The 15,414-nt window shown below is 41.6% G+C and overlaps 1 protein-coding gene across 2 annotated transcripts in view; it reads right to left on the reverse strand.

The window, feature by feature from the left end:
* Positions 1 to 8,219: 8,219 nt before the first annotated feature.
* Positions 8,220 to 15,414, reverse strand: part of PAX3 (paired box 3) — a 92,029-nt gene continuing 84,834 nt past the window's right edge. For both annotated transcript variants that reach the window (XM_079132243.1, XM_079132242.1), the window contains exons 8-9: positions 10,251 to 10,497; positions 8,220 to 9,759 (exon numbers count right to left, since the gene is read on the reverse strand). In XM_079132243.1, the coding sequence (XP_078988369.1) occupies positions 9,725 to 9,759; positions 10,251 to 10,497 (282 nt within the window). In that variant the 3' untranslated portion in view covers positions 8,220 to 9,724. The remainder of the gene's footprint in view (positions 9,760 to 10,250; positions 10,498 to 15,414) is intronic.

A 15,414-nucleotide genomic window follows, 5' to 3' on the forward strand; every position in this document is an offset into this window, starting at 1 on the left:
AGAAAATTACCTTTCATTGTTTTTTAAATGTGCTGTTAACGTATGTGCTAGTCACGAGTACTATTGTTCAAAACAATTCCAGATCTCCCCAGGCCTCATTAAGGTTAGCCTGCATGACTTGCTTTGTTCAATAAAATGTGAGCAGATGTGAAATGTGCCATGTCTGGATTGAAAGATTAAGAGCCAGGCCTACTCAACACATTCTCCTGTCCCAACCATACTGAAAGCATGTGTAGAGATTAAAAGCTCCACCACCAGGGTCCCTGGCTGACTATGATGAGCAAGTTCTCCTTGCAGCTCCCATCAGACCTGTAGAAAGAGCAAGAAATAATCCTTTGTTGTCTTAAGTCATTAAAATTGGGGGTTGTTTGTCGTGGCAGCATTACCCAGCCTATCCTGACTGATAGAACATAGAAAAGAAATGCCACATATAAAGAAAAACATGAAGTTAGCCATTATGTTAGAACTTTTCACATTTTTTAATATGAGAGGGAAACTGCTTTAAAACAATAAATTTGTTTCTTCTTTCATTAAACAAATACTGAGTAAGCACCAAATATGTCCCAGGCAGGTATGGGTTCAGATGAAGTTCTAAGAAATAGGACAGACAAGACCCAATTCTCACAATTAACACAAAGGAGTAAATGAACAAGAAAGATTATCAAGTGCTCATGCGCATGCTCACGAAAATAAAGCCTCATGACATTATTGGGAAAGACCAGATGACTGGTTTGGGTGGCCAGAGAGGCCTCTGGGAAGAAATCAATTCAGCTGAAGATTGCAGTGGTAATGATAGCTCTAAAACCACAAAGGACTTTCTTTAAGCTTTCTTGTAGTCTTCAGATTTTCACAAGGAGGTCTATATTTCATTTTAAATCAGAATAACACCATAAAATAAATAAGTAACAGCGGGTAAAATGGTGGGGTAACAGAGTCCTCAGTTAGAAAACCCAGAAGGCTCAGTCTTCCTCCAGAAAGTGAATGACCATATTCAGTTACACCTGCAGATGGAACCGATAGAAGCGTAAGTGGATACAGAAGCAAAAGTTGGCACCTCTCTAAGTGGAAGAGGCCACCCATTGAAAATGTATCCCATAAAACATCCATCAAGATAGCGGTAAAAGGGGTGAAATGTGTACACACGTAAAAGCAATTGGAAACATATTTGCCTAATTATGCAGACAAAGATATCAAGATGAGTGCTGAAAGGAGTGAGAAAACCAGGCGAGGCAGACTCTCTGTTCTCATGGAACCCAACCCAGGGCTGGTATTAAGGCCTCCGGGAGAAACGCCACCAATTACAAAAGCATTAAAGAGTTAATAAAGCCTGTGAAGTATTTCCAAAGAAAAGAGGGTCTGAAAGAAGGAAGTCACAATTCTGCTTTTGTCAGCAATTGCTCTTTCATATTTTTGTGTCAAGTCAACTTTATTAAATCATTGCAAAGGTCAAGTGGGATGTGTCCTTCCTGGACTATTTTCATATTTCATGACACAGACTGAGTAACTGGATGATATACACTGTATTTCCAAAGACTGGAAGACATTTACGCCCAGATGCCGATTTCCTGTGGTGTGATATTAGTCACTTGGACAATGGGGTTTTATATGATGCTGGGCGTATGGAGACTCTAAGTCAACCTCTTCCTTTGATGCCTGAACATCTTCCAGATACCAGCACTTTTTAACGATTTATCATTAAAAGAAGAAACCGACACCAGTCCATCACAATAGCAATAGGGCGTAATATGCTCAGGTTGCCATGGGCAACCCTTTCGTTAAGTAAAATTGTTTATTGGAAAGACAAAATGCAGTGAGCTACAAGGATAATAATTCTTGAGCTACCAAAGTTCTCATAGCCAATATGTCTTCTTTTCCCCAATATTTGGACAAAGAATTTAGGACTCTGAATGGCTGACCAATCCAAAAGAGGACCCCATTTTGGCCATTTTTATGGCATCACTGTTATGATCATTTTGAAAATGGTAGTGAGGTAAGGGTGCACTATGTTTTTGCAGCATCTTTTATTCAAAAATTATAAAACTTTTCACACATAGGACCTCATTTCTCCTTCAGTATTCCTAGCAGGCGGGCAATGTCAGGTGTTTCTTTGCAAAGAAGCAAAGAAAACCAAAATATTATCAATGATTCTGAATGGATCGTGACTCCTCAGATGGATTTTTTTCACATCTTTCTACTTTTCTGTATTTTCCAGTTTTTCTTGAATGAGTTTTTATTTTTTTTTTTCTGTGAACACAGAATTTTTAACATTTCGAAGTAATTGCTAACAGGTATTTCTCCCCCATCACATACTTGTCAGGGCAAGGATTAATGTTGTTTCTCTGTCTTACTGTCACCACACGTTAGTGTCTATGCCACACATTCTTCCTCATTAGGAAGCACAGTGTCATGCCTTTTATTTATACCCTGTGGGAAGGAAAGAGAAGTAACCTTTTTGACCACTCACCTGTGTGTAATTTCATGTGTTCTAAGATTCAAAAAATTAACCTGATCAATATCACCATTCTATGAGCTAAGTACAGCTTCATTCCCACCTGATTTAAAAGTGAGCATTCAGAGAAGCTATTGACTAAAGGTCATTGGAGATTAAGTCAAGATTCAACCCGCGCCTGACCACCCTAAAGCCAGTCCTCTTTCCAATTCCATTGGTGCATTCAAGTCTCATTACGCTGCCCTCCTCGCACTTCCAATCCTGCTCTCCTTCAACGCAGCCTCCGTGGAGGATGGAAAGCAGATAATGTACCAACTCTACTTGAAAACCTTCAGCTGGCATGTAGACTCAAACCCAAGCTCCTCGCTGTGGCCTAGAGAGAGGCCAGGCATGACCTGATCCAGCCGGTCTCATTATTTTTGGAACTCTCAGTAGTAAAAAGGAGTCATTTAAAAACTGTACCCATCTAGGGCAAAAAAAAAAAAAAAAAAAAAAAAAAATATATATATATATATATGAATATGATGTCTCCAAAAGTGCATTCACATGAAAGAGCTATTTTGACTTCTCTACTCATGATCATTAAAAGGAATCCCTCCATTAATGTAGTAACACAGATATAATAATATGCAAGCTTCAAAGTCCAGAAACATTTTCTAATCACATTTTTATTAATATGATTAAATATAATATAAAACTAACTTCTGTTGGTTGATCACCATAGGATAGATGAATTCAAGATCTCATTTCATCTTCTCTAGAGTCTCTAAAGGAAACACTATTGTTTTTCTCTCTTTATGGAACTGGAAGTCAGCTTGGAGAAATTGAATAACTCCCCCAAAATCGCACAGGTAGCAAAAAATAATTTATAAACTGCTGATCTGGAAGTTAAAATCTAGGCTTGTGGTTCCCAACGTATTTGCTCCCCAGCTCTAGGCCAGGCAGACTTCAGAATATTCTTTTCAGAGCCTTATGCCATTTTTAAGATTTTGGAAGGAAAAAAGGAATGGGAAGGAGAGTGGTCTCTACAGCACATTCCAGAGCCTGGCATCCTGCCAAGCCCAGGTCTTGGGGTTCCTTTTCAACCTGTTTGTCTTTCCTCTAACAACTGCAGGATCTCGGTTGATTCCCTGCCTCCAGTTAGGCCATTGACTCTGCTCTGCACCGTGACTTTAGCTTCACATTAAAGACAAGTGTGTCCTGCAGATCCACAAGCACGCCCCTCACTCGGGAGCTTTGAGCTTTGAATCTTACTCGGTGCTAATTGTTTTTGTTAACTAAGGTGAAGATCAGGAGGAGGGGAATACATGCAGAGGGGCATGTGATGGTGTGTCTTCAGGCTGCCGAGAAGTGAGGGTGGCTTGGAAGAGTTCATCTCACAGGCCTGCAAAGCTTGCCACGGGTTCCAGGGAAGTTACCTAAACTCTGAGTGTCAGACGACCTTACTAGATTGTCAAGTGGCTGTGAGGATGTCTCGATCATACTTAAAGTCTCCTTCACAATGCTGAGGAAGCCATTGTTTATAAAAGCTCAATAAAAATAGAAACATTATAACTGTAAATTCCCAGATCACTTAGTCAATCTTCCACGTGGAGTGCTTCAGTGACGTCCTTCGCCTTTGCAATGAAATCCAAATGTGTCAACATGGTGTGGTAGAAGGTGATCTAGGCGTGGCCTGGTTCCCTCTCCACACTCACCTTTCCCCACTTCTCCACGGTCTTACCCAAAGGCAGTTCCCAAGGTGGATGCTCACGTACGAGAACCCAATCAACCCAAGCTCCTATCCCTGGAATTTTTATTTTTCCCACATTTCAAACCCAAACTGAGGTACCTTCTTCCAGACCTTCTTGGATCATGCTGCCCAGGCCTGGCTTCTAAGCTGTTCTTCTTCCATGCCCAGCCCTGCTCCAGGTGTGGTAAAAGTATTTACTTACTCATATCTTTCTAATTCTGCTGTGCTGTCTTCCTTTCTAATTTTTTTTTGTTTTGTTTTTAAAAAAATCTTTTAATTTAATGTAATTGAATGGCCATGAAAATTCATAAAAACTGGAAGAACAAAAGTGTAAAACTGAAATTGTCTCTCACACACTGGTGGAATAATGTACTTGGTAAGCCTATTCAAGCTAGACTATTGTCTTTACTTTTAACATTGGAATCAAATTGAATTGCTAGAACATTTTTAAGAAAAGCAGTTTTAGTATTATCAAATATGTATAGTAAATTAAGCTATCAACTAATTAGATATTGCCAAGTATAAATTTCTCTAAGTCCTTTAAATAAAGACATTCTTCTCTGAAATATTATTATCATGTAACTTTGCTCACTCATAAATGATTCTTTTTGTGATTTTGGAAACCTGATTTTAAGTAGTCTCATAATTACCTGTGTAATCAGATTTATACCATAATTTCCTTGTCAAATTCTTTATTCATTTCTACTGCAAAGGTAGAATAAAATTTGGTTTTTATCTAATAGTCTTATAAATGACATTATAAATCCATTCATAGGTTAGAGGTTCTGGAAGGTAGGAATTATTGTTTGTTTAGTCCTTTTCTCTCCCCAGCATCTGGGACCTAGCCCAGACATGCTGAATTCACCAATGCCCTCTGGATTTTCTTAGTCCAGTTGTGAGGAGCCCTCCATGTTACATTATCAGAAAGCCTTTAAGACTAAAGCACACAATTATCAAACTTAGTATTTAAATCAATTACAACTGAAACCAAATAAGCCTATTATATTTAAAGTATAAAGATTTTTGTGCTGCATAAGAACCAAACATAAATGGTAACCAACCATCTGATACCATTCAATAAATCTGTCAGGCAAATTGACAATTAATAAAGTTGGAAATGAAGGAATTCGGGGATGGGGGGACACAAACATTCAGACCAAGCAGTCTTCGAAAGGGAAAGCCTAGGCAGGAGGGTGGGCCTCCCAGACCCCTCTGTGGAGGGACTGCTGGGGGAAACGCTTGCTTGGCTCCTGGTTTCTAAGTGGGCTTGGCAATCAGGGCTCCCAATAGTTCTGAGAAGGGAGGAAAATGAAGCCGGGATGTGTGTCCCCTGGACACCCCGTGAGGTTTCCTCTGGCCGTCTGCACCTCTCCATCAGAGCCTCCTGCTCTGCAAAGCTCTCTTTCCAGGCTCCAGGGAGCCCACCTCCCTACTCCACGGCAGCTCACTGCTCTCACAGGTTGCTACATAATCCTTGGTGCTTCCACTGTGCCCCTTCCAGTTTGCAAGTAATCTCTTTATTCAAAATCCTTCTCTAAATTTCCAATCCAAGTAGGGCATCTATTTTTGATTTGATGAATCACTCAGAACTGATACAAAAACCATGAATGCCAGAAAGGACAGACCCACATGCTTCTATAGGGGCTGTCAGGCTGCCACGGTGTTTCTAGGAACAGTTCACTTCCTGCAAGCAGGTCTCTTCTCTTCCAAGACCAGGAAGAAGTGATTGCTTTCCTCTAAGTAAATATAATCTGCAAACAAACCTCCACCTCCAAGATACCCTTGCTGCTGGGCTTCCCACCACCTGTATGCACATCCATGTGCACTTGACTCCACACCCAAAAAGAGGATGTTTGCTTTCCCTCTGCATGGCCAAGAGACCACTGGAGTGTGTTTGCAGAGGGGGAGCAGCTCAAAAGACCCCAAAGAAGAATTTAAACTTCGAGTTCAAGAAGAAAGAACACTGATTTTTTTTTTTCCATTTTTACCCATTGAGATTGAATTAAATGGTGGAGGACCCAATCATACTCAATGACTAGAGATGAAGCAGCTTCCAGACCTTCAACGAGAAGCCCTCAGCCCAAGAAAGTGCAGCTGACCCACTAAGAGTTGGCATTACAGCCCTACCAAGCATTCTGGGATTTGCTTAGGAAGATGGTAAGAACAGACACATGTTCCTTCTTTCACGAGTTTCTTTCCTTTTTTAGGTACAGTGAATTGAACCCCAGGGCACTTAATCACTGAGCCACATGACCAACCCTTTTTTACATTTTAATTTAGAGGCAGAGTCTCATTAAGTTGCTTAGGGCCTCGATAAGTTGCTGAGGTCGACTTTCAACTTATGATCCTCCTGCCTCAGCCTCGTGAGCTGCTGGGATCACAGGCGTGCACCACAGTACCATGCTCTTCCAAGAGTTTCTTCATTGGAAAGACAGAGTTGTCCCCTGTGCCTCATCCAAGATCCTCTGAATCCTCCACCGGGGATTCTCAGAATGTTCTGGTCGAAGACTCTTCCTACTAAAGAACCCGGGAGGCCCCACCCCTCTCTGGTTTCTCTGACTTCTTTTGTCTGGCAACACAACAGCTGGCCTGATATACAAAGGGGATGAGCATCGCCTGAAAGTGCTCTTCGCCGTTGCATCTTCCAGCTAGATTTCTATTTATCCTTCAACATTCAGCCCCAGGACAACTTTCTCTGAAAAACTTTCCAGTGTTGGTGGAGTTATGCCTTCTCCTTGGGTCCCCATACTAACTCTTGCTACATCTTACTTTGTGTCGTAACTGAGCATTTAATGATCTGGTTCATTTACCTTGCCTAGGGTCTTTTGGCAGCAGAAACCTTTGTCTTACCCCTCGATGAAAACCTAGTGCTCAGCTTACAGCAGAAACAGTAAGCACCCAATGCATGAATCAATTAATCTGGAAATAAATCACTGCCTACCTCCCTCACTTTACAGGCAGTGAGAAGAGACCATGTTTGTAGAGATATTTTCCAGGCTCAGGAGCTGTAGGCAGAATGATGGGAAGGTTCTTACTATGATGTTCTGGAATGTTCTACAGCAATGTTACCCAATATAGCAGCTCCTGGCCATATGTCGCTATTCTGTACTTAAAACGTAGCTAGTGCAGCTGAAGAACTAACTTGAAAATTTTATTTGCTTTTAATTGCTTCAAATTTAAATAACCATGCATGGCTAGCAGTTACCAAATTGGCCAGCTCTCTTCTAGATCTTCTGAGTATAGAGTCCTCCCACATCAGGCTAGACTGAAGGAAGCAGAAGAATGTGAGTTTAGCACCTAGGTTCTGAAACTGGCCTGCCACTGGGTGATTCACATAAGCTCCAATGCCTCCGTTTCTTCCTCCTATGTAAAAGAGGCGTGCTGGCGGCATCACATGAAGTGATGGAGGCCTGAGTTGAGAGGTCCAAGGTCTTATGATGTTTTCCCTATAACGGGCCTCCCACTGGGCTAAACCGTGCATTTGGTCCCCTTATCCACTAAGCTAGGTTCCCTGCAGCAACAACAGTGTCCAACACCGTGCCTGGCACATTTAGACTCTCACCACATTAAGTGTGGGAAGGAAGAGAGAAGGAGAGAAGGAGGGAGGCAGACACCAAGACAGAAGGACGAGAGGAAAGAAAAGTGAGGGAAACGGGCAGTGGTTTTCTTAGGAAGACTGAGACAAGCTGCCAAAATAAAATACAAGAGCTTCAAATAAAAACTTCAGTGGAGGGGACAGCTGGGGATGAAGATGGAGCCTGGCTCACTGGGGAAAACACTCTTCCAAGTGACAAAAGAAAAGGGATGTGACAGCTCTGAACGGACCAAGGGGAGAGGAAGGACCACAGGCGGGAGGGTCTCCCTGCAACCCACAGCCTCAAACAGGCTTCCACCCCAGGGCCTCCACGGAACACGACTGCAGGGGGCACGTCCTTACCTGTCCTAAAAGGACATCAGGAAGTGAGGTCAGCTTCACTGGCTTCCCAAGGTTTCTGTGACACTACCTTTACCAATTCCCCCCAAAAAAGCAGCATTGGGCAAGTTTTCATAACTGTTTATTCATTATAAATAGTAAATATTTACTGCACTTTTTACATGAAAGACACTTTTACAACACTTTGTTGTTGGCTGAGGCTGCAACACAAAGATCCTCGTTCTCTCTTTCCAATGCCCTTGTCCAATGCAGGAACGAACCTCAGTTCCATGCCTCGTCTCGTCTTGCTAACTCACTACGTCACCATTCTTAACTCTAAAAGGAATGTATTTGTGCCTACCTCATTCATGACTCCAAGAACAGAGAGAAATAAATAACACTGCCTTCCACCTTTCTTGTTCCTCTTAACGTCTCAAAAAAAAAAAAAAAAAAAAAAAAAACTTTTATTGACATTCTAAAATGTCACAACATAATCGTATGTAAACCTCAGTTCCTATAATCTTTTAATATTGGATAGTATTGTATAATTTAAAAGTACATGAGAGCCACGTGGACATTTCTGCTCTTGCCCTGCCTTTCATAGAAAAGAGAAGAATGTAAACGTCATCATTTTAAAAAGCATTATTCTCTGACATGGTCTCTAATCAAAAGAAGCAAGCCTGGTGTGGGTTGTTCAGCAAATAGCAAACATCGCTGCATTCTACCACAATGAGTTCCGGGCTGCAAAAATAAAAGCACCTGCAAAAATAAGAGTTCTGCTTTCATTTCTATCACTCTGGCCATGGCCAAAGCGTCTGTGAGGTACACAGTATTGCACACGGATTAGCAGGTATATGACGCACGTCACTTGGCCGTGCCCTCCCCCTGCCCAGGCTGGCTTCCAAATGAATGTGAACTGGGAAAATGTCATACACCTCTCCCCACACCGGAAAAGAAAAACAAGCTTTTCTTCCTATTATCCCACATCCTGTTGGCAAAACGTGTCCGGGACAATGATTGACAACTAGATTCTAAATGAGGATACGATAACAAATAATTTATTATTCGGGAGGTCTTTTACATCTAGTCTAGCTTCCTAAAATACGGTGGCATTTATTTTTATATCAATTTCCAGTGTGTACAAGTCAGGGATTCCTCCATTCCTGCTTCATTATGTGAGCAGTTTTAAAGTTGCAGAAGGGTCAGCCTTGGACATCAAACAGGTTATACTTTAGAGTTTCCTCCTACTATATTTTAGAACATTCTACTTGCTTGAAACAGTTCAGGTAAGTCTCAGATAAACACACATACACACAAATGGAATGTTTTAGCTCCTTGATCATCAGCAATAAAGAGTTGGGATATTTTGATTTGTAGCCAGGTTAAGCCATTGTTTGAAAATGTTGCTTGTGTCTGTTGTCACTCCAGGACATTGTCTTCTCCACCGCTGTCATCCAGCCTGTTCAAAAGAAGCTGAAACCAACTTTTGCAGAAAGAAAATCAATTGCTGCTCTTTGTCTCCACCTCCCCCAAAGGATGATTTTTTTTTTTTTTTTCTGAGAAGATTCTTCATGTCCAGGCTGTGGAGACCAGAAGCAGGGCCAGTTTTAGCTCCAAGTGGACAGTTCGTTTATGCAATATCTGGCTTGAGATAATGAAAGGCACCTGTGAGGAAACACGCAGCTTTTTAGGTCAGGCTGGGACAATTCACAGTAAGGGGCAGTATCAGCTACAGGCTGACAATGTCATACTTAATACTGTGGTATCAAAGGATTGAGACTAATATTTTTATTCCTGAGACAAGTTTGACATAACTCTGTGTCCCTGGGATTATACCCCATGTGATCCTTGAGCTGACCTCATTAAGAACATGTGTTTGTAATGCCAGGGGTTATTTCATGTTGGCCAACCTTCATGTTTTACCTACTGGCAATCAGGTTTTATGTCTCAGCAATTAATAACCACAAGATGTTGTGGGCCTCAGTTAAGAAAATAATTATATAAGGGAGCCCTTACTGGAACAATCAGCTGGTCTTGCCACAAAATTGGTACTGGGATGTAAGGCTTAATGATTCCTCAAGTTCCCCCTTCTTAAGCAAAAGGTGAATTTATCTCCCTTCCAGGAGAGATCATCCCCTAGAAAGTCCAAGGCTTACTTTGTCCGTACTGCCCATATTGGTAGCCTGTGACAGGGTCCATACTGTAGCCTGTGGTGCTATAGGTGGGTGGACAATAGGACTGAGATGTTGGCAGACTGTCCAAGCTCTTCATATGGTCTAGTCTCTGACTGCAGCTGGCCGACACCGTGGTGGTAGGTTCCAGGCCCCCAGTGAGAGGGGAGAGCGCATAATCGGTCTGAGGCTGATGAGGTACCCCACCATGGTTGGTCAGGAGTCCCATTACCTAAAAGAGACAGTCAGGTTAGAAGACGTTAGCATGCAGGCAGGACCAGACGGTAGCCCAAGCTGAAAGAATAACTTGCACGTCCAATGTTTCTTTCTTTGGAAATCTGTTAAAGAGCTATTCCTGAGACTGCGACCTCGATTCAAAGTGGCAGCAATATTACATCACACCCAATGATAACATCTGATTGCAGTTTCAGAAAACGGGATGAGGGGGAGAAGGGAGGGAAAAGGAAAAGAAGGAAGGAGGGGAGGAAGAGAGACGGGGGAGATTACACCATGTCCCCATGATAAAATCAGACTGGGATTTCAAAGGAAAGAAAAGAAGGGACAGAGACAGAGAAATTATGTCTGTTCCTATACAGAAGTGTCTCACCATATATCACATCTGGAGGTTTCCCATATGAGTTAAAATAGGCATTAGCTTGTATTTTTTAAAAAGTTGGGGGTTGGGGTGTCACTCAGTGTTACGGCACTTGCCTAGCATGTGCTAGGCTCGGGATTTGATCCCCATCACTTCAGAAATCAAAGTTCAAAAAGTTAGGGCTGGGGGTGCAGCTCAGTGGTAGAGTGCTTGCTTAGCTTGCACAGGACCCTGGGTTCAATCCCTTCTAGCGCAAAAGAAAAAAAAAAAAAAAAATTACATGAATCCAAATCAGGGTTTTGTGTATGAGTGTTTGAGACCCCTGTGTCCTCCCCTCTCAAGAAAGTTCCTCTCCTTGTCTTGACTATGCTTCTGCAATCAGAAACCCTTTGCCCTTCCCTGAGGCTTCCTCGAGCATTCCTCATCCCTCCCACTAGGTCTTGGTTGCTGGGCCACCTACTCTAGCTGGGGAGACTTCCGAGGGGTGCAGCCTGCTGTCTCTCCACACCACACCCAGCACCAACTGAACCAGCGCATCAAGGACTCTCCAAGCAGCATCCTTCATTACTCAAACATTCCGTTCTTCTCTAACCAACCATTCCCATATAAGATGCGTTAAAAGACAAGCCAGAAAAGCAAACATGGTCTTTAAAGTTCAGTTTTTTAAATGACCCTGGTGAATACAACAACATAAAAGTCAAAAGCAGAAAGCAGTGATCACAGAAGAACAGCTTTCAGATCCGCTGGGCGAAGTGTTCCCAAACTCACTGACCCTTGCAACACCTCGTGTTGTAGAAGTAAGTGGGTAATTAATTTTGCAGCTGGAAAGTGACCACACAAGAGAGGAAGTGATTTTTTTTTTCCCATAAAAGCAACAGCAAAAGAAATCTGCTGAGTGAAGAGCCCTCAGAAAGCACAGAGACTGCAAAATATTTAACTACGGGGGCCACAACTGCACGACAGGTCCGTAACAGTGCTGCAGCAATGAAAACAGAGTCCTGACTGCAGGCGCTGGTGCTGACTGCAAAGGCAATTCAGGCAACAGACTCTGGATGCAAGAGCCCCAGCGAGGCGGGGGTGTGGGAGTCAGTCTCGCATCCCAGAAAGCATTCTAGCTCAAATTCAAAATCAAGGACTCCATAGCTTCCTTTGGGAAAGGTTTGCATAATCTTACAGCTAAATAAATTCTTCTTGAACTAAAGCTTTTAACTGATCCATTTTCAATGAGCCCCCAGAGGCCAGGGGAGGGGGAGATAGTCACCAACTTCTGCAGGTTATCCTCTAGCAGGGCCCTGCCCCCTGCTACCCTCCCTTTCATTGGCATGACTGCATGGGCCCACAGGTGGAAGGGTGGGAGCAGGTGGTATAGCAACAGTGTGTCCAAATTTTGAAAGATACTCCAGGGATTTACATTTTCTTGAGATGGGTGCTAAAAGAGTTCTTTCAAAATCTCTGAAAATTAGTTATATTTTCAAAATTAATGATTGGTAGCAAAGCATAGTTTCATGCAATTGCAGGAAAGTGAAAGTCACACAATAAAGTATCAACCAGCTGTATGGCTCCAGGAAGAAGAATGACTTCCTGGATGTTCTCTCCACTACCTGGTTCCTGCTCCTCCTCTTCTACCACCCCCACTCCCACTGCCTTCCTTGAACTTCTACAGATAATTTTATAGTGTATACTTGGAAAATTCACAGACTTCCCTAAGTGGGGTTTTATATGATGCTGGGCACGTATAGGCACCAAGCCAAATCCATCCATGCCTGAAAATCTTTCAGTTAGCAGCTATAAGAAACTCACTTTTTAACTATTTATCATTAAAAGAAGAACTTAATGCCAGATCATCTCAAGAGCAATACAGACAATTATACATTGTACAGTTTAAAAATGCATAAACTTCACTTGCTATATTAATTTACTAAACACTTTATCTTAACTCAGCCTTGGTACATCTATTTTTAAAGTCTTTAAAACCAAGGTCGTTGAATGTCAAACAGACTCCTTTCAAATCAAGGAGCACATCTTTGTGTGTTGGTCTGGTGAGCAAGAATGGACAGGAAAATTAAGAACACAGAAAATGTGAGTTTTTAATGAAAGGAGATAATGACAAAGGGGGATATGTTGCTGTAAATAAGCTGTATTGAGTAAAATGCAAGAACTTAGAAAAAGCAGTTTCGTAACTCCATCAGTCCAAAGAGGAGGGTACCATGGATTGAATTCAGGGGCACTCAACCACTGAGCCATATCCCCAGCCCTACGTTGTATTTTATTTAGAGACAGGGTCTCACTAAGTTGCTTAGTGCCCCACTTTTGCTGAGGCTGGTTTTGAACTCACAATCCTCCAGCCTCACCCCTCCTTGAGCCACTGGGATTACAGGCATATGACATCACACCTGGAGAGAAATGTTATAGCTGTACAGCACAGAGCAGGATTTTATTCAGAACATGCACACTCTTCCATGAGCTATACATGTACATTGTGATACATTTTTAATCCCCTGCCATACAGTTCTCATTTGCATAAATTCAAATGCAGCGATAACTTTGTCCATGGGGAGAAAACGAAAACAGGAGGGTCCTAAAAGAGAAGAAATAAGCTCTTCCCATAGGCCAAAAAAGACACCTGATGGTGATGTTCACTTAGCAACCTTTTGCAGTTGTTGCATTTGAAAACTTTTTAGGACAGAATTTAACCTTGAAATATGTCTTTTGGAGGATGGTGGAGACACAGAACTATCTTCAAGGCCATATTTGGTAGTTCCTCAGAGGTTCCCAGGCAAAGTGATTGTAGAACCCAGCAAAGGTTCCCACTTCAGTGAGAGACTTCAGTTCCATAGCCCAGAATCTGCAGCGGCTGATCCCAGGGGAGAAAGATCTGGGACCAGGCATCTTTGGTCCCCATGACTTCCTGAGACAGCCCAGAGACAAGACATTCTCCCACAAATGTCTACCTGTACTATGACTGTCACATATTGTATATAATCACTATCTTAAAATTTGTTTAGGAATAAGGGAAGGGACATTAATAGCTCCCCACATTTGGTCTGAAATTGAAATTAATAAAACTATCATGTGATTTATTTCAATATTTCACACCAAAATAAACTTGAGGAATATTCCATTTTCATAATCTGTCATTTAAAAGTTAAAAAGGAAATCTGTGTGAGGGACAGAGAGTGAATAATATCAATAAAAAAAATGCATTACTTTCCCTTAACATAATTTAAAACCTCAAATCTCTATGGAAGGGTTCCATTACACTTTTATGTATGTTTCTTTAAAAACTATTTCATATTTCATGTGGTTCAAGGGAAGCTATGGAAATTTCTTTTTGCGCACAAAGTCAGGAAGTGAGTTTCTTAGAACTCCATGATATGGTTATGGAGTGTCACCCGTCATATTTTCTTCTAGGAAAATTGTTGGGATTTCTTTCATACAAGCTTTTCCTGAAGCAATTGGTTATTCAAATCCTAGAATAAAATCTTCATCTGTTGTAAAGTGGACTTTTTCCCCTCTCAAATCATTAGCAAGATATTTCTACTACAGGGCTGGCATTTTTTCTGTTTTTTTTTTTTTGTTTTTGTTTTTGTTTTAATTGGGGGTGGGAGGAAAACACAATTGCCTGGTTTTCATAAACAATTTCAAAGGAAATGAAACAAATTCAAGGCTACTCAGTTCTGCCTCTTGAAGGCTGACCACATCCTTATGACATGCCAGGGAGATCTACAAGATGCAGCAGACACAAAGAGCTTCCCTTTAAATAAAGATCTCTGGTGTCCCACCAGAAGTGGACCAGGAGACTCTTTGGCTGTTTTCACTTTTAGTTGTGTACAGCTCTTAATCAAGGCATATTAAAAAAAAAATCTATTAGGCAGTTTTCTAAACTGTTACCTCCGAAATGCATCCCAGACACAGCTAACTGTTACATGGATGAAAGTGAAAAACAAAGTCAGTGCCTTGGACTCTTGTGCTCACACTTCTTCTGCCAGTTTCCCTGTCGTTTCCATTATTAGAGACATTTCCCGATGATCTCTTTAAAACTCATTCTCAAGTTTCAGAATTCCAAATAGGTTGTTTATATCTTGATTGGAAGATTATATGGTTCAGGAAAAACTAACTCTTTACAATTGTTTCATGCCGTATTTCTCTTGAATTAATTTTCCTATTGTGAGATTAAATATAAAAGATAAAAAAAAACTACAGACTGAATTAAGATCTACATTGAAAATGATGTGTCTGGAAAATATTTGTCTTGGCACAAGCATTATGGTTTTGCCATCCGTCGAAAGTGCTCAGAGTTTATCCGAAATCTAACATGACTTAGCAAATTAGGGTGTGTTTCTGGACGCTTCTTTCCCCTTTGCCAGACTCTTGGTCCATATCTTTATTCTCTTCCTTGTTCTTGAATGAGCCGTTGTTCTTCTGGCTTAACATTTGGTAGCAGGAGCACGGGTCATGGCTCAGTGGTAGAAAGCTTGCCTAGCAAGCACTGGGTTCGAGTCTCAGCACCACATACAAATAAATGAATGTCCACTGACAACTAAAAAAAAAAAA

Source organism: Sciurus vulgaris (assembly GCF_902686455.1).
Source record: "Sciurus vulgaris genome assembly, chromosome: 3".
Classification (NCBI taxonomy): Eukaryota; Metazoa; Chordata; class Mammalia; order Rodentia; family Sciuridae; genus Sciurus; species Sciurus vulgaris.